The following is a 19427-nucleotide window of genomic DNA, read 5'->3' as shown; positions in this document are numbered from 1 at the left end:
GAGAAGAGACGGCTGAGGGGAGATATGATAGAAGTGTATAAAATAATGAGTGGAATGGATCGGGTGGATGTGAAGCGACTGTTCACGCTATCCAAAAATACTAGGACTAGAGGGCATGAGTTGAAGCTACAGTGTGGTAAATTTAAAACGAATCGGAGAAAATTTTTCTTCACCCAACGTGTAATTAGACTCTGGAATTCATTGCCGGAGAACGTGGTACGGGCGGTTAGCTTGACGGAGTTTAAAAAGGGGTTAGATAGATTCCTAAAGGACAAGTCCATAGACCGCTATTAAATGGACTGGAAAAATTCCTCATTTTTAGGTATAACTTGTCTGGAATGTTTTTACGTTTGGGGAGCGTGCCAGGTGCCCTTGACCTGGATTGGCCACTGTCGGTGACAGGATGCTGGGCTAGATGGACCTTTGGTCTTTCCCAGTATGGCACTACTTATGTACTTATTTATTTGGATTTTGCTCACACCTTTTTCAGTAGTAGCTCAAGGTGAGTTACATTCAGGTAAACTGGGTATTTCTCTCTCCCTGGAAGGCTCATAATCTAAGTTTGTACCTGAGGCAACGGAGGGTTAAGTGACTTGCCCAAGATCACAAGGAGCAGCAGTGGGATTTGAACTGGCCACCTCTGCATGTCAAGAAGGTGCTCTAACCACTAGGCCACTCCTCCATATTTATTTTATTTATTAGGATTTATTTACCGTCTTTTCGAAGGAATTCACTCAACGTGGTGTACAGCAAGAATAAGTCAAACATAAGCAAGAGAGAATTACAGCAGTAAAAATATTCAAACAACAATACAAAGCATGGCATAGTATGCTACATTACAATGTCAACACAATATGCAATAAAACATTTTAATAGACAGCATAGGGTGTAAGCAAAGATGGAACATATAGATAGATAAGATAGAGTAACAGGTGTAAAAAAATAAGGGAATAGTTAAAGAGAGTTGCAAATGAGGTCAGAAAGGTGCTTGAATATTATCTTGGCCAGGGCAGGAGTGGATAAACATGTCCTGCTATAATATGTGCAGCTGGTGTCATTTTTTATTTTTGTTACATTCGTACCCCACACTTTCCCACTTGTGGCAGGCTCATTGCAGCTTACATGGGGCAATGGAGGGTTAAGTGACTTGCCCAGAGTCACAAGGAGCTGCCTGTGCCTGAAGTGGGAATCAAACTCAGTTCCTCAGGACCAAAGTCCACCAACCTAACCACTAGGCCATTTACTTCTTCCATTAAAAGCCTGGTTGAAGAGCCAAGCTTTCAGCTGCTTCCTGAAGCATTTTGACATTATTAGGGAGATTCCTGGCATAAAGACCAGTCTTCCTCCTCTAGCTGCTTTGCACCTATCTTGGTGCAAGAAGGCTTCATTCCACTGCTGAATGTGCTGTTTTACCCTTTCTGTTGTCCTTTGAGGGTCCTCCACAGCACGTATAGGAACTGATTACTGCACTTTCTAGCCCCTAACTGCTTAGTGTCATCTAAGATAAAATTTTCCTAAGCTAACAAGTTTATTTATTTTTGATAATCACTATTTCTAGACCAACAGCAATTTACATGTACAATATACATTTACACAGTGTCATAATTTATTAACACTACCATCAACTCTTCCTAATTCCATCTTCTACATCCCACACCCTTATTTATAGCCAATCTTTACCTAACAAAATATTTCAACTCTCCTGCATTCCAACAATCTTTCTCCCACATCTAACATCTCAACAATCCACTCCACCCTTCTCAAGCCAATCATTTAAATTACACTCAGGCTCATTTTCAAAGCACTTAGCCTCCCAAAGTTCCATAGAAACCTATGGAACTTAGCCTCCCAAAGTGCTTTGAAAATATGCCTCACTGTCATCACTCTCCCTCAGGGTTGGCTCAAGGGATAGTGGTGCCCTGAGTCAACTTGATTTGGCGGCGCCCTCCCCCCCTCCAAGCGCATCACTTTTCACATCCCCTCCCTCCTCCCCCACCACGGGTTTGTCATGTCTCCCTCTCTTGGGCTGGTATCTCTCCCCCTACACCCGTCCAATCTCTCTCCCTCCCTGTGGATCCGGCACTGCTCCCTCCTTCTGAGGGGCTGGCTGAAGGCAGCCTGTCATACTGCTGCCGGACCCACGAGGAGGGGGAAGAGAAGAGGGGAGGGGGAAGAAAAGGCTTACCTGTAGACCTGGTGAGGTCAGAGGCTGGGTGTTTTGGTGGCCTAAACTGGCAGCACTCTGGGCCACAGCCTCACCTGGTTCAATGGTTAAGCTGGCCCTGCTCTCCCTGCGCAACATCCAGTACACTTTGTGCAACCAAGCTCCTCAGAAATTCTTGAGTGCTGATAGCACCAACTATGCTGACCTGCCCACAGAACCCAAATGGCCAAATCCCTAGGGATGATTTCCCCTACTGAACACTAGTGTCCAAATTTTTTTCTTATTGTCTTAGAGTCCTTCTTGCCAAAGTTTGTGCTGCTTTGTCCCTCTCCTCAAACCTTTGGGATCTTCATAAATGTATTAATTTCAATATGGAATCCTATTGTCCCTTAAGCTCTGTTTGGAACTGGTCAATAGCAGCTATTTGTGACAGCCTGGGGAATAGTACAGATGAATATTTAGGCTGAATTCCAATCTTCCTTTCAAAGAAGGGGTCCTAACTCCTAAATCCTTGGAGTGAAATTTTATAAAAGGTCGACAAAGGTAGAAGGCAGTATTTTATAAAGACAAGTGGGTGCCTACTTGTCTTTATAAAATACTAGTGTATGTGGCAGAGAACACGTCTTGAATTTAGGCTCGAGAACTAGTGTAAACGATGTTCCAAACATTATGCACGTACACCTGTAGATTGAGGTATTTCATAATCTGCATTCACACGTGCTAACATGAATAAACATGTGGATAAAGATGGGCCGGTTGCTGTAGTGTATCTGGATTTTCAGAAAGCTTTTGAAAATTTTCCTCATGAGAGACTCCTGGGACAGCTGTATTTGACATATTTATAAATGATCTGGAAATTGGAAGAACAAGTGAGGTGATTAAATTTACAGATGACATAAAACTACTCAAAGTTGTCAAAATAGAAGTGGACCATGAAAAATTGCAAAAAGGCCTTAGGAAACTGGAAGACTGGGCATCAAAATGGCAGATGAAATTTAATGTGAACAAATGCAAATTGATGCAAATTGGGAAGAATAATCCAAATCATAGTTACCTGATGCTAAGGTCCACCTTAGGAGTAAGCACCCAAGAAAAAGATCTAAATGTCGTTGTAGACAATATGCTGAAATCTTCTGCCCAGTGTGTGGCGGTGGCCAAAAAAGCAAACAGGATGATAGGAAATACTAAAAAAAGGATGGTAAATAAGACCAAGAATACTATAATGCCTCTATATCGCTCCATGGAGCAACCTCACCTTGAGTACGACATTCAGTTCTGGTTGTCTATCTCACTAAAGATATAGCGGAATTAGAAAAGGTTCAAAGAAGAGTGACCAGAATGATAAAGGGGATGGAATGTCTCTCATATGAAGAAAGAGTGACGAGGTTAGGGCTCTTCAGCTTGGAAAAGAGACTGCCGAGGGGTGATATGATTGAGGTCTATCAAATCCTGAGTGGTGTAGTATGGGTAAAAGAGAATCCATTTTTCACTCTTTGAAAAAGTACAAAGACTAGGGGACACTTGATTAAATTACAAGGAAATACTTGTAAAACAAATATGAGGAAATATTTTTTTCACTCATAGTTAACCTCTGGAACTTATTGCCGGAGGATGTTGTAACAATGGTTAGCATAAAAAGGTTTGGACAAGTTCCCGGAGGAACACAGTCCACAGTCTGTTATAGAGATAGACATGGGGAAAACCACTATTTGCCCTAGGATTGGTAGCATGGAATGTTGCTACTATTTGGTTTTCTGTCAGATACTTGTGACCTGGATTGGCCACTGTTGGAAATAGGATACTAGGGAAGATGGACCACTTGTTTGACCCAGTATGGCTATTCTTATGTTCTTAAGTTAACAGTGCTTTCTAGATTTCCAGGTTTAGTGGTGCTACAGGTGAATCTGCTGGTTTCAGATATGCTAATTACATATTTCTTCTTGTAAACTTACAGCTTTAGGTATTTTTCGTCGTTAACCATATTTCTCTAGTAAATCATTCTTCTGTAGTGCTGTCTATTCCACCTTATAAATCTTATCCCAGCCATGTAAAACTTGCAATGGCTAGAGTGTCTCATGGTTTGTGTCTACAGGGTTTCCCACTGCCAGCTAGAGATTTGTATCTCATACATGTTGTTTTGTACCTCCTGAACCATCCTTGTTTGTTTCCCATTATTCTTTACTTTTGGAGCACTTTAGCAGCAGGATAAATTTCTGCATGTATAATGGAAAGTAATGAAGGAAGAAGATGGCGCTCAGGTGCTAGTCACAGGCCGCATATCCCTGCTTACTTGGCTATTATTTTACACTTTGACTTCAGTGTTCTTTCTATCTATCTTATATATATATATATATATATATATATATATATATATATATATATATATATATATATATATATATAAAGATCCTTTCTAGTTTTATTTGCATTTCTCTTTTCTTTCTTGTTATTTTTTATCACTTACTTTATTGTGGCTCTTTCTTTTTTTTTATCATTTTACTTAATTACATTCACATTTATCACATAAATGTAAGGGAAAACAGAAATTGATATTAAAAAAGAAAACATTTTCTCCCACCAATATATGTTATATAGAGGGGCATAATTGAATGAAAACGTCTATCTCCATGGGCATTTATCTCCGAGAACGGGTCCGTGAAGGGGCGGACCAAACCGTATTTTCGAAAAAAATAGACGTCCATGTTTTATTCGACAATTTGTGAGCTGGGCGTTTTTGTTTTTCAGTGATAATGGAAAATGAAAGCGCCCAGCTCAAAAACGAATAAACCCAAGGCATTTGTTCGTGGGAGGGGCCAGGATTCGTAGTGCACTGGTCCCCCTCACATGCCAGGACACCAACCGGGCACCCTAGGGGGCACTTTTACAAAAACAAAAAAAAAGGTAAAAGAGCTCCCAGGTGCATAGCACCCTTCCCTTGTGAGTTGAGCCACCAAAATCCCCCTCAAAACCCACTGCCCACAAGTCTACACCATTACTATAGCCCTAAGGGGTGAAGGGGGGTACCTACATGTGGGTACAGTAGGTTTGGGGGGGTTGGACGACTAAGCATTAAGCAGCACAATTGTAACAGGTAGGGGGGGAGGGTGGGCCTGGGTCCACCTGTCTGAAGTCCACTGCACCCCCTAACAACTGCTCCAGGGACCTGCATACTGCTGCCAGGGAGGTGGGTATGACATTTGAGGGTGAAAATAAAAAGTTGTGAAACATCATTTTTTGTGGTGGGAGGGGGTTACTGACCACTGGGGGAGTCAGGGGAGGTCATCCCCGATTCCCTCTGGGGGTAATCTGGTCATTTAGGGCACTTTTTGGGGCCTTATTCGTGAAAAAACAGGGTCCAGGAAAAGTGCCCTAAATTCTAGCTACAAACGCATACTTTTTTTCCATTATCGGCGAAAGGCGCCCATCTCTCCTCGGCCGATAACCACGCCCCAGTTCCACCTTCGCCACGCCTCCGACACACCCCCGTCAACTTTGTACGCTTCCGCGATGGAGTGCAGTTGAAAACGTCCAAAATCGGCTTTCCATTATACCGATTTATTCGTTTTTGTGAGATAAACGTCTATCTCCCGATTTGGGTCAAAATCTAGGCGTTTTTCTCTTTCAATTATAAGGTGGATAATCGTCCACAACTGGGAGATCCAAGATCAGGAAAACGATCTCAAAGAAAATAAGAAAAACTCAAAATGGTTAATCTTACAATTCACTTTTTCTGAGGGAGGAAGGTTAATCGGTAATTGCAGCCAGTACAGTGGTAACTAAAAGAAGTTGCTGCAGAGGGTTCTTCATCTGTTCTTTCAACTCCACAAACTCTTGTAATTTCTTAGGTTCAACAAATAAGTAATTATTAAAATTCAAAGAAATAGAACACTTACAAGGGAATCGCACTAGGAAGGTCCCACTTAGGGCAATGATCTTTGGCTTAAAAGCCAAGAGGTCACACCTCCTAGTCTGCGATTCCCCTGATAAGTCAGGAAATATATTTATCTTTGAACCCAAAAAACTATCAACCATGTGTCGGAAATACAATTTCAAAACATTATTCCTATCTAAATCAAAGGCGAAAGTCACTAGTAATATAGCTTTTCGAAAATATCAATTAAGTTCACATCTCTTTTCTCTGATAAAGAAGATTATTTAGGGGAAATATAAATCGCTTTAGACACCGGAGGGTGGCTATCAGAAAATGTTTGCAAATTATCAGAGAAATATTTCTTCAACAGTTCAATAAAAGAAAAAATTCCATAGTCAAAGTCTCTGTTTTTATATCTTGGACTTCCACTTTGTTTGATAAGTACTGATATAAATTCTTTAATTCACATGTTTATTCCTGAACAATTTTAAACATCTGAAGAAGAAAGTTATTCACACTCTGCAGCGCTTCTCATAATGCGTCCATTGTGACATTTTTTGGCTTCACCAGGTCCAATTTCTCCACAGAAACCGCTCCAGATATCTTCGGGGGGGAGAGCTCACTCTCCAATCCCCCAGTTGGTTTATTATCCGGAGTCAATGCTGCGCCAGGACCTCCTCGGGTTGTGTGAAAATCCTGACCCACTTCGGGCGTTTCCACTGTCGACCTCCATAGCAAAGCGTTACTGTTTCCGGGTCTTGGAGGGGTCATGCCAACAGGGGGACTCAAAGTCACTCCCTCTCCACTGAGATTCGGCAATAAAGCCTTGCTGTTCCCCGAAGCAGGAACTGATATCCCCGACGTTATGACCCCAAATCTCTCCAAAGTAGGCTGAGAAGTGGTGGGAACCCCAGCTGTGTTCGAGGAGGACAACACCACGGCTTTACCTTTTCTCTTCCCCATTCTCTGGGGAGCGCGCCTACTTCTTCAGGTATTCTGGCGTAAAACGGGAACTCAACTAATGTACGTCCTCCCTCAACACCATCTTGGATCCTCCAGTTTGGGACACTCTTTGTCTGGTTTCTCCTCAGAGGCCTGTCTGATATGGGTAACCCTACAGCATAGCCCTCTGAGTCATTGAAACACGGAAGCTCCTCCACCACGACACGGTGGTGTCCCTTCGGAGGGGGGGGGTGGGCTCTTTCTTATTTATTTATTTTTTAATTTAGAGTATCAGTTACATAATATGATTCTTAACTTTGCTTCAGAGATTTGTCTTTTTATTACCAAATGCAATATGTTTGGTGAGAGCTTACACATTTTGAAAATGTGATAAATAATAGGTTAAAAAAAGAAAAGGATAAAAACAAACTTACCATTGTCATTGCCCTGTTTGATTTCTTCAGCAGTTCGATCTATTAATACATACAATGACCAAACGACACACGTGATAGCGATAACGTGAAATGTGACAGAACACACTATCTTTCTTCTCTCACTTGTTGTCATCTGTAGTTTCTCCCACTAAAATTAAAAGAATTTGAAATAAATTCAGTTTGTAACATCAGTAAAACAGATCTCATATCACTTTGGTGGCAATGTATTACAAAAAAAAAAAAACAACAGGAAGATTATCTTCTCTAATGGTAAGAAACATTGTGCAAGAAGAGATCAGAAAATAAAAAAAAAGCACCAAAATAACTCTGTTTTGGGATATGTATCCTAAAACAAACCAATCATCACATTCAGAGGTATTTTCAAGTCCCTGGAAGACTCACAATATAGCTATGCAGTTTTGACAAGATTTATAAACCTGCCAGTTCAAGAAATTTTTAAAAGAGTAATTTAAGATTTCGTCATTTCTGATCTACGTAACTCTTAGCTATGACTAGTCTCTTGATTGTAATCTGCACTGAACCATTCTCTTTGGTAATTGTGGTATATAAATACCTATAATGTATTGTAACTGAAATGGACTATTAGATTGTAAGCTCTTTGAGCAGGGACTGTCTTTCTTCTATGTTTGTGCAGCGCTGCGTACGCCTTGTAGCGCTATAGAAATGCTAAATAGTAGTAGTAGACTCACAAGCAACTTTGTTTTTACCCCCCAAAAACAGCAAGCTTCCATGCTTAAAGCAGAAATTAATTTTATCAGTTTCAGGAGAGGAGACTCTTTATTTAAGTGATGAAATTATAGTTGATTTTGTCATTGGAGGCAGGGGCGTAGCTATGGGTGGGCCTAGGCCCATCCATTCTTGGCTCAGGCCCACCCAGTCCTAGTCTGTGAGCCAATTGCAGCTCTGGTGTTATTTTTGTTTTTACCAGTGCTCCAGCCTCCAGGAAGCACGCAGCAGCCTCCTGCCTGCCTGCCTTGTTTGCTGCAGCTGCTGCTCGGGATTCGAGCATTGGGGGTGGGGTGTGTGTGTGGGGGGGTGCCTCCGTGTCCACTCTGCTCCATTAATTTATTTTTCTTCTGCTCACTGATGCCTCCTCCCCCCCTCCACACACAACGGTCCAGCATCGGGGAGTGGTGGGTGCGCATCTCTGCTCCAGCCTCCAGTGTTCCCATAGTCTGCCTCTGGTGCCGGCGCGGCTGCTGCTCTTGCCTCTGCTCACTGATGCCTCCTCCCCCCCACGCGCATACAATAACGGTCCGGGATCGGAGAGGTGGATGCGCACACACGCCTCTGCTCCGGTGTTCCCACAGTCTGCCTCTCTTCCCAGCGGCTGCTGCTCTTCTGCTCGGTGATGCCTGCCCTACAGCCCGCGCACAACGGTCTGGCATCGGGGAGGAGGGGGCACGCACCTCTATTCCATGAAGCTTTTCTCGCCTCTGCTTCTGTTCACTAATGTCTGCCTTCACGGCCCCCGCACAATGGTCCGGCTGGCTTGGGCGTCCTGCCACGGCACCAGACATCAGTGAGCCCCAGAGAAATCTGCAGAAGAGTCAGGGAGTTAGAACTCAGGAGCTCCATCAGGCGGTGGGGAAATCTGGGCACTCATCCAGCCCCAGATGCCAGGAGTCAGCAGCCACTGCAGTGGCCAACAGGCAATGATAGGAGCCTGCTTGGTCCTCCTCTCCAGCACTGCACCATGTGCACACACTGATCAGGGCCTCTTCGGGGGCAGGAAACTTTCTCTGCAGTGCCTAGGTAAAACTATATATATTATAAAATGGTAGTGGACTTCTGGGTGGGCTTTGCAGTGCTCAGACAAACCCCCCCACCCCCCTTTTGTTGGGCACCTGGGTGGGGATGGGGGATTGTGAAGGGCAAGGCTAATGCCAAGCTAAAAGGAGGGATGTGGGGGTTAGGAATGGGCAGAGCTGATCCTGGGCTACAGGGAAGAATGTGGAGGTAAGGAAGGGCTGATGCTGGACTAGAGGGAGAGATGGAGGAAGGGCAGGGCTGATGCTGGGCTAGAGGGAGGTTATTATTTAGCATAATCCCAAGAAATACTACTCAAACCTATGTACATAGTGCCCACCCATATTAGCTCTGGGCCCACCCAAAATGTCATGTCTGGCTACGCCACTGATTGGAGGCATTCATGGGTACAGCACAGATAAGAAATAGACACAGGGAAAAGTGCTGATCCAATAAGTAAAGCAGTTGTTGTGAGAGCAACTGTTACCTTGTACCAACTCCTCACCATTTCAAGGAAGCAGGTGCCAGAACGTCTGGATGGCAATTGGAAAATGGAATCCCCCTATGCACAAACTAATCCTACCCATTTTAAAGGTACATACATTGGGAACCAGCTTGCATACATTCACTGAAGGGTAGACATCAAACAGAATTTGTAAGTACATAAGCATGCCTTTACCCAGACATGGAGGGGCATTTTTCAAAAGAATGTCCAAGTCAGAATTGGGATGTCTTCCTCATAATGTAAAAAAAAACCAAACCATAACAAAAAACCAAACAAAACCTGTCTATCTCTCAGCAAATTTCGAACAGGGAAAGACATTCAGATTTCCTGTTCGAAAATAAGTGAGAAGGATGGCCTAATGCTGGAGATGTCCTGAACAAGCATTTTACAAACATAATTATAAACAGGGGAGGAGGGGGGAGAGACAAGGCACGGGGTGGGGGTGGGGCATCTGTCTGGCTGCATTCTTATGGAACTGGCCAGACAGATGTCCTTGTGGAACAGTGGAGTAAGTATTTTTCTGTTCATGGATGGAGGGTTTTTTTTTTGTCGATGATTAAATTCATCACCAGAGAGGTCTTTGAATAAAAAAAAAATTAGACCCGGTGATTGATGAGACTTTCCCTCCCCACATTTGCAAACTAGTGCACTTTCAGATCTCATGGTCCAGTTTTGGTTGATAATAATAAATGCTGGTCGTGTCATGTAGAACTTGGAACTTTAAGACGCACCTTTTTGATTGTATTCATCTAAAGCAATTTTGGTCTTCCATATGGACAACAATATGTAAAATATTACAATTAGATGAACTACTGACTTATGCTATCATAGTGATAGGAGCTCAAGCTCTATCTTACACAATTAGATGTACATAGCTCTAAATTGTTGTTTATATTGTTGCACACTGCAATAAAATTGATACTACAGCACTGGAAAGACTCCTCTAAACTGGAGTATGCTCACTGGTGGAACTCTGTAATCGCTAAATTTGAAAGAGTTGCAGCAGAAAAAAATAGAAGTATGTTGGCTTATGAAAAAATCTGGATACCTGTAATAAAATATACTAGTACATAATAAGTTCAATATTGTAATTTTCAGTATACATACTTTACAATATTATTTGACTTTCAGTAGACACTCGTGTGTTGTTTGTTTGTATATGGTAATTACTTTGTAGTAGTAGTAAGGGGAGGTGATCCCTGATTCCCTCCTGTGGTCATCTGCTCAGTTGGGGCAATTTTTGGAGGCTTGGTCCCAAAAATAAATGGACTAAGTGAAGCTGGTGAAGTGCTCATCAGAGCCGGCTTTCTTTTTTCCTTTATCGGCCGAAGCCGACCATCTCATAACCACGCCCCGTCCTGCCTTCCATACCCTGCGGAAACCCCCCCTTTAACTTTGGCCGGCTCTGCGATGGAAAGCAGTTGGAGACGGCCAAAATCGGCTTTCGATTATACTGATTTGGCCGGGTTCAGGAGATGGCTGGCCATCTCCCGATTTGTGTCAGAAGATGGCCGGCGATCTCTTTCGAAAATAAGCAGGTTGGTGTTCTGTACCGTAAGCACTAGTTCCTGATGAAGTATCAACAGGGGTAAAACGGTGGCCCCGTAGGACTCAGTGAAAGTTAAGTGCTGCCTTTTCTCACCTTTTGGAAGAGTTAACAATGTTTATATAAACACACAGAGAAAAGTAAAAAATAAAAAAAAAATTGAGTTTTTTGCCCGATGATAGAAACAGAGTATTGGTTTGAAATATTAAACCAGATCATACTAAAGGCTATAGTTTCTGAGGGCTTTTCTCCTATAAAAGATATTTCTTCAGCAACTTTGAATGTTATATGCTAATGCTGCTGCTTTGTTAGTATTAATTTACCCTGATTTAGCATTTGCTATATTTTTTCATATTGTCGTGACACATCCAAGATGCAAGAGAATATTGAAGCCTCTGGAGCAGAGGCGTATCTGGACTCAGGCGGTAGGGGGGCAGAGCCAGAAAGAGGGGGCACATTTTAGCCCCCCCCCCCGCCACCGCCACGGATCCCCCCCACCACTACCGATCCCCCCACCATTGCCAGACCCCCCCCCACCAACGACTCTCTCCACCCCCCTCCCGCCGCCAACCCTCCCCCGCTGCCGTCGCTTACCTTTGCTGGCGGGGGACCCCAACCCCCCCCGCCAGCCGAGGTCCTCTCTTCTGTTGCAGGCTGCAAGTTGCAAAGCTTCCTGTTCTTCTGAGTCTGACGTCCTGCACGTACAATGCGCAGGACGTCAGACTCAGTTTCAATTTCTGAGTCTGACGTCCTGCACGTTGTACGTGCAGCACGTCAGACTTAGAAGAACAGGAAGATTTGCAACTTGCAGCTTGCAACAGAAGAGATGACCTCGGCAGGCGGGGGTTGGGGTCCCCCGCCAGCAAAGATCAGCGACGGGTTGGCGGCGGCAGGGGGGTGGAGAGGGTTGGCAGTAGGGGGGTCCAGGCTAAAATCTGCGGGGGCCTAGGCCCCTGTGGCCCCACGCAAATACGCCCCTGCTCTGGAGGGCAGTCCTGCCTCTCCAAGGTGATTCTGTCCTTTCAGCTGACCTTTCTTTACCATGGCAGCACAGAGATGGCCACAATGAAGGTGGAACTTCTCTATGTTCCTGTAGGTCTCCTCTACACACTCTGTGTCTGCCTCAGATCCTCCAAGTGTGCTATTCACCAGATCAGACTCATACTCTAAGAGCTTGGGCATCTTTGAACCAAATGGACACATATAACCTCTCACCAACTGGGAGATAATCATACATGTTTCACTCAGTACAAAAGCCTGAATAGCATCCCTCTCACTGCAGGTCAAGCTGCAGTTATGTTTTTGTAGCAGTGGCGTACCAAGGGGGGGGGGGGGGGGTGGGGGCGGTCCGCCCCGGGTGCACGCCGCTGGGGGGGGGGGGTGCCTCAGCGTGCGCCTGTTGCCCTGTCTCAGTCCGAGTTCGCAATTCGCATGTGTTCACTGCTCCCTCTGAGTCTGCCCCGGAACAGGTTACTTCCTGCTCCGGGGCAGACTCAGAGGGAGCAGTGAACACATGCGAATTGCGAACTCGGAGACAGGGCAACTGGCCCGCGCCGCAGCACCCCCCCTCCCAGCGGCGTGCACCCGGGGGGGTGTCATTTTGCTGGGGGGGGGGAAGAGGTGTCATTTCGCCGGGGGGGGGGGGGGGTCACGCTGCACCCAGGGGGGGGGGCGCATCGGCGTTCCGCCCCGGGTGTCAGCTAGGGTCGGAACGCCACTGTTCTGTAGGTCCTGTTTTTCCTCTTCTGCCAGAAGGAACTGGGAACCCTACTAACTTCACACTTCAGGTCTAGTTGTCCTGCCACTTAGGAGCTTAAAACCAGATTCATATATATATCAACAGACAAAATGAGGTGCTATATTTGCTTGTTTGTTTTTTGTTTTTTTTGCAGTAGAGAGGTGTGGTAGCCGTGTTAGTCCACTCTTAAAGGTTATCAATAGAAATCAAACAAAATAAAACATGGAAAAGAAAATAAGATGATACCTTTCTTTATTGGACATAACTTAATACATTTCTTGATTAGTTTTCGAAGGTTGCCCTTCTTCGTCAGATTTTTGCAAAATGCATCTACAAATTGTATGAATTTGTAATTTATACTCCTTCAGCATATTGGGATTTTCTTGATTAGGCATCATGAAATAGTACATTTGTTACAAATGTCCGTATCAAAGGCAGGATCAGAGAATTCAGTATAGTGGTCATTTCCTACTATCCAAAATAGTAGTATCTATGCTGCATCAGACAAAATGAGATCCTATGGTAGGTGTTTAAGGTGGAAGTTTCTTTTGAGGCTAACCACCAATGCTCTCCTTCAGCTATTCTGAGTTACTAATTGATCTGCATAACTATCTGTGCTGAACATATTGCCCGAGTGCATCATCTCTATATCCTGTGTTTCATCTTTGACCTGATGGACCATGGGATTATCTAATTTTAGTGCCACTGATTATTCATTAGGAATATCGTTAAAAATGAAAACTGAGTCCAATTCATGTCACCAGTACTGACTAAGGATCTATAATGGTACACACTCATCTGATGTAGAATTAGCTGAGCAGATTGTTGCAGTTGATCCTCTGTATCATAATAATCATTCTGCTACACTGAGCACATAGATGTGCTTAGTGTTATCTGTTAGTGCCATCTGCTGGCAGCTAACACAATTGCAGTGTATAACATTTTATTGAAAATAAAAGGAGCTTGCTGCTGCTAATCCATAAGAATTGCCATCCTCAGTCCATCTAGCTCAGTATCCTATTTATAACAGTAGCTAATCCAGGTCACAACTATCTGGAAGAGTTCCAAAACATAGGAAGATTCCATGCTATTTATTCTCAGGGATAAGCAGAGGCTTTTCCAGGTCTACCTTAAAAAAGGATTATGGACTTATCTTTCAGGAATTTGTTGAAACTTTTTTTTAAATTACAGCTTTATTTTACATATTATTAAAAGATCAATAAAATAACATACAATACCATCCAAAAAAAAAAATACTAACACATCCATATAATAGTTCAACAGGCCACTTTAAAGAGGGAGGGAGGGAGGGAGGAAGAGAAAGAGAGAGAGAGAGAGAGAGAGAGAGAGAGAGAGAGAGAGAGAGAGAGAGAGAGAGAGAGAGAGAGAGAGAGAAATAACAAAAGGAAAATAATAGGGAAATACTCTCTTCATATGAAAGTTAAAACCTACCATCCCTTCACATCATTTTCTGACCGATAAGAAACTTTTCCAAAACGAACAGGTCGAAGATAACAAATTTATTGCCTTAGAAAACCGCCAAACATCTGTAAGATTATTGTAAGAAGGTTCTTGTAAGAAAAATATAGCCCTTAAATCCAGGGTTTGTGTCTTCAAAGCAATAAATTGCCTCCAAAATTCCTGTGTAACGTCTTGAAATACCTGTACTCAGTAACTGCAAAATAAAACTTCTTTAAGTGTGAAATAAATTTTGAAGACCAATCCGTTTTCTTTCTCTGAAGAAAAGGTGACTAGCTGGGTAGGAGAAGAGGAAATTATATCTTGTGAATTTTCTAAAAAAAAAAAAAAAAAAAGCAGAGAGGTTAATGCTTTCATGAGCACTAGACTTCATGATGTGCCTGTTTTAGAACTCTGCTCCCCAGAGAAATTTCAAGGTTTATAGAAATCTTTCATAACGGTAATAGAATCAGGATCAGACAGTGGTAATGACTCCATTGGCTTTAATGTGAAAAAAGGAAAATAAAAATAAAGATAAAAAAAATATATTTCCTTAGCAATCACATCTGATGCCAACAAATAAATCTTAGAAAAATGAAGCAATCAAAGATTAATGACACAAAAAGCAAATTATCCAAGGATTTTAATTTATGGTGGACATGTGGAGGGACATTTTCAAAAGAATGTCCAAGTCAGAATAGAGATCTGTGGCTCATAACATCCAAATGGACGTCCAACAGGAAATATGTCAGAAAGCTCCCTCATACCTTGCATCTCAACTAGGAACTGACCATATCCCAAGCACTCAGAAGCTATGGTGATGGAGGGAGTGGGGTCTTGCTGTCGGAATTAAATGACGCACCTTACAACAGAGCAGGGGAGGTGAGACCACTCTCTTAAACTGTACTCACTAGGGGGCCCTTTTACTAAGCCGTGTAGGTAACTATGAGTGCCCAATGTGCATCAATTTGGAGTTACCACCTGGCTACCACATGGCCCGGGTGGTAATTTTGTTTTTTATGTGCATCCGCTACGTGCACAGGAAAATAACTTTTGTTTTCCTGTGCACAGCAGAAACTGGGTGGTAATCGCCATTCGATGCACATAGATGATTAACGCACTGTTACTGCATGAGACTTTACCGCTACGTCAATGGGTGATGGTAAGGTCTCAGACTGCACGTTCATTTTCGGCAAAAATTTTAAAAAGACCTTTTTTTACAGGCGTGCCGAACAATGGATCTCTGCGCACCCAAAACACATGCCTTGTGAGCTGGTCATCCTTCCAGGCTCTGGCCAGGGCTGATCCTGCTTACCTTCCTTCACACACAGTCACGGTTGGGCTCTACACTTCTCAGTAATTCACCAGGACTCTGCCTCAAACACAGGGGAGTGCTCTGCCTCCTCTTCACCTTCCACAAATGTTCACCAACACCAGGCTTCTTATAACTAAAGGTTTTATTAGTTGCCATTTAACATAATCTTCATGGCTTATTCCTTTATTAACTTAAACATTTCTTCTTCAGTTCAAACATTTAAAGCAGTTCCTCAGACTTTCACAGTTCAAACAGCCAAACAAAAGCATTTACTTTTCTTTCTCAGAGAGTAGTGCAGCTGTCACCTTCTCAGCACAGAGCTTCAAAAGTCCACAGAGTTCAGCCAGTACCTTCAAGGGGATATTCTTCCTCCAGCTGCCAGGTCTCTAGCTTCTCCCCCTTCTCTTTCACCACACAGGCAGGTCTAAGGTGCATAATTAGCTTATCCACCCCTTTAGGCTCTCCCCCCTAATTCCAGGCAGGACCCAGCCCACAACCACCTACACCTGTTTCCAGCCCAGGACTCTCCTTCGTCCCAGCAACCTCCACCTGGACATTCCCCTACTGGCTCCCTCTAGTGACTCATCCTGGACATTTCCCCCCATTTATATGGGAACAGCGCCATCTAGTGGCCTACCCAGGTTAGGGCAGCCCCTTATTCTTCACAGCCTACACTAGCGCAACCCATTTTTCAGCGCACCTTAGTGCTACAGAGCTATAGAAATGATAAGAAGTAGTAGTAGTGTGTATCCATGGGTCTCAAAGTTACAGCAGAAGAGACTGCTGGAGTCTTCTTTTTGCCTTACATTTTTCCCATGCTGACATAATAATCTCAATAATATGAAAATAAAGAAAAACCTTACCATGATAAAAGGAAAAAAAAAGGACAACCAGACACTGCTTCAAGCCTGCTCTGAACTTGCTCCAAAGGGGCTGGACCTGCCCTTCAAGTCATGCCCAATGGCAGAGAAAGCTTAACGCTGTCATCCCTCTTCCCCCCTTTGCTAACCACCACAGGTGGGAAAAGGCAGTAGCAAGGTCTTCCCTGGCTCCAAGAATGGTTCTCATGGCTCAAAGGCATTCCAGCTCTCTCCCACACTTACTTAAGGTGTGATTCTATAACATCGCACATATATTTTAGACACACCCCCTCATTGCATGCCTTTTTCAGTTGTGCGCCTTGGGAAACTAGTTCATAAACTTGGAAACTTGGGAAACTAGCATCTCAGATATATAATTTGGAATTTAGTTTGAGAGATGAATTTTATAACATGAAGGATCAAAATGAGTTGTTATTATATATCTGAGATGCTCTCACTTGTTTCCTTAGAGAACCTCTTCCCTGAGGAAGTTTTTGCGAAACCTGGCCATGTCGGTGGAGGTTCTCCTGCTACTAAACACTGCTGCCGTCTTATAAAGATAAGTGCTGTGCTGTGTTATAGTACATGCTTTTTGTAAACAATTATGATATACTGCGTAAAATATATGCTATAATTAAAAAAACCCAAGGGTGATCCAATGAAGATTTGCACCACAACCATGTTCCTCTATATGAAGAAAGAACGATATGTTCTAATGGTGTGAGCTGCATTAAGATCTGATGATCCCCCCCCCCCCAAAAAAAAAAACGCTTATACCTTAACATATATATAGAGTTCTTTTCTATTTATGTTTTATATTGTAATTATATTTTATTGTAAACCTCCATGATCTGTTAAGGCTGGGCAGTATATCACATTTTAATAAACTAAACTAAACTTCCCCACACCAGCCGCTACAGCTGTCAAGAGGCGATAACAAGGTCTTTCCTGGCTCTAAGCATGACTTCTGTAGCTCACTAGGGGGTCCTTGTACTAAGCTGCGGCAAAACGGGGCCTGCGCTGGCTTCCGTGTGTATTTTTGATGTGCACCGAGGCCCCCATTTACTGCAGTGGGTAAAAGGCTGTTTTTGTTTTAAAGAAATGGCCGTGCGGCTAGTGAAGCACTTGCCACGCGGCCGTTTCAAGGGGAGCCCTTACCGCCACCCATTGAGGTGGCAGTAAGGGCTCCTGCACTAACCCAGCAGTAACCGGACAGCATGTGGCACCGCCTGATTATCACCAGGTAAACACCGGCATGCACTGGGGTTGGGAACTACCGTCGGGCTGCTGCTGTAGCCTGGCAGTACTTCCTGTTTAGCGAGCAGTAAGCTCGAGTTGGGCTCACCGCTGCTTAGTAAAAGACATCCTAGATACCCCAAGTCTTTCCCTCAAACCTTTTTTTTAAACTTGGCCATGCTTACTGCTTTTACTGCATTCTCTGGCAACGAGTCCCAGAGTTTAACAATGTATTGAGTGGAAAAATATTTTCTGAGGTTTGCTTTAAATGTACTATTTAACAATTTCATGTCATGCCTCATAGTCTTTTTACTTTTTGAAAAAGTAGCAATCAATTTGCCTTTAGCTGTTTTAATGCACTTACGATTTTGTACACCTATCACTGCACTGCTGCTGCTGTTTTGGAAGATAGATTTGAAGGTACATGGGTTGAAGGGGGGGGGGGAACTGAAATGCTGAACTCCGGGCTGGCAGAGGGAAGGTGAGATTTCGGATTGTGTCAACAGGGGTGGGTGGGTGGGTGGATGGATGGATTAATTTTCTTAGCACTATGGGGTGTCACCCATAGATAAGATGGCCCTGCTTTTTCTGATGCATTTTAGAGAAAGTATTTCTCGACTTATAGATGAGTACATATGGTAGCATCGTGCAGTTATAATTTGGGTTATTCTTCCCTATGTGCATCACTTTGCGCTTACATATAATCTGCCATTTGGATGCCCTGTCTTCTAATCTCTCAAAGCCCTCCTACAATTTCATACAATCTGCACATGATTTAATAACCTTGAATAATTTTATATCTTCTGCAAAACTGATAACCTCACTTGTCATCTCCATTTCCGGGTCATTATAAATAAGTTAAAAAGCAGCCATTTCAGTACAGATCCCAGTGCTACTCCAGTGTTCATCTTCCTCCATTTAGAGAACTGGCCATGTAATCTTACCCTTTGTTTTTTGTCTTTTGTCTTTTAACCAGTTCTCAGTCCACAACAGAACATTGTCTTCTATCTCATGGCTTTTTGATTTTTTTCTTCAGAGTCTCTCATGAGGGACTTTGTGCTAAAGCTTTCTGAAAATCTAGATATACTACATCAACCAGCCCCCCCCCCCTCCCGAACACACACACACACACGAAGCAGATAGGTAAGGCAAGGCTTTCTTTGGCTAAATCCGTGTTGACTCTGTCCCATTAAACTACACAAGCGCAGCCTCATCTGAAGAAACTCATACCAAACCAGCCTTCTGTGGGCACATTCTACATGCTACCCAAAATCCATAAACCTGGAAACCCTGGCAGACCAATCATATCAGGTATTGGCACACTCACGGAGGAAATATCTGGATTCATAGAGGGAATTCTGAAACCTCTCATACACAAAACTATCAGCTTCATACAAGACACCACAGTCTTTCTGAATAAATTGAAAAATATCAAGCAATTACTACCAAACACCCTTCTGGTCACAATGGATGTAGAATCACTATACAGCAACATTCCACATGCGGATGGCATAGATGCATGTGGGAGACTCCTAAAAAGATCCACACTGGACCATCAATACTCACCAGAAACTGTTACAAAATTAAT

The 19427-nt window shown here is 43.3% G+C and overlaps 1 protein-coding gene across 1 annotated transcript in view; it reads right to left on the bottom strand.

Annotated features, from left to right (window-relative positions):
* Positions 1 to 19427, bottom strand: part of MARCHF1 (membrane associated ring-CH-type finger 1) — a 165956-nt gene that overhangs the window by 47158 nt on the left and 99371 nt on the right. Inside the window, exon 3 of the mRNA XM_030192224.1 lies at positions 7412 to 7559. Within this exon, the coding sequence (XP_030048084.1) occupies positions 7412 to 7559 (148 nt within the window). The remainder of the gene's footprint in view (positions 1 to 7411; positions 7560 to 19427) is intronic.

Source organism: Microcaecilia unicolor, chromosome 2 (assembly GCF_901765095.1).
Source record: "Microcaecilia unicolor chromosome 2, aMicUni1.1, whole genome shotgun sequence".
Lineage (NCBI taxonomy): Eukaryota > Metazoa > Chordata > Amphibia > Gymnophiona > Siphonopidae > Microcaecilia > Microcaecilia unicolor.
This window is presented reverse-complemented; position numbering and strand designations above follow the sequence as displayed.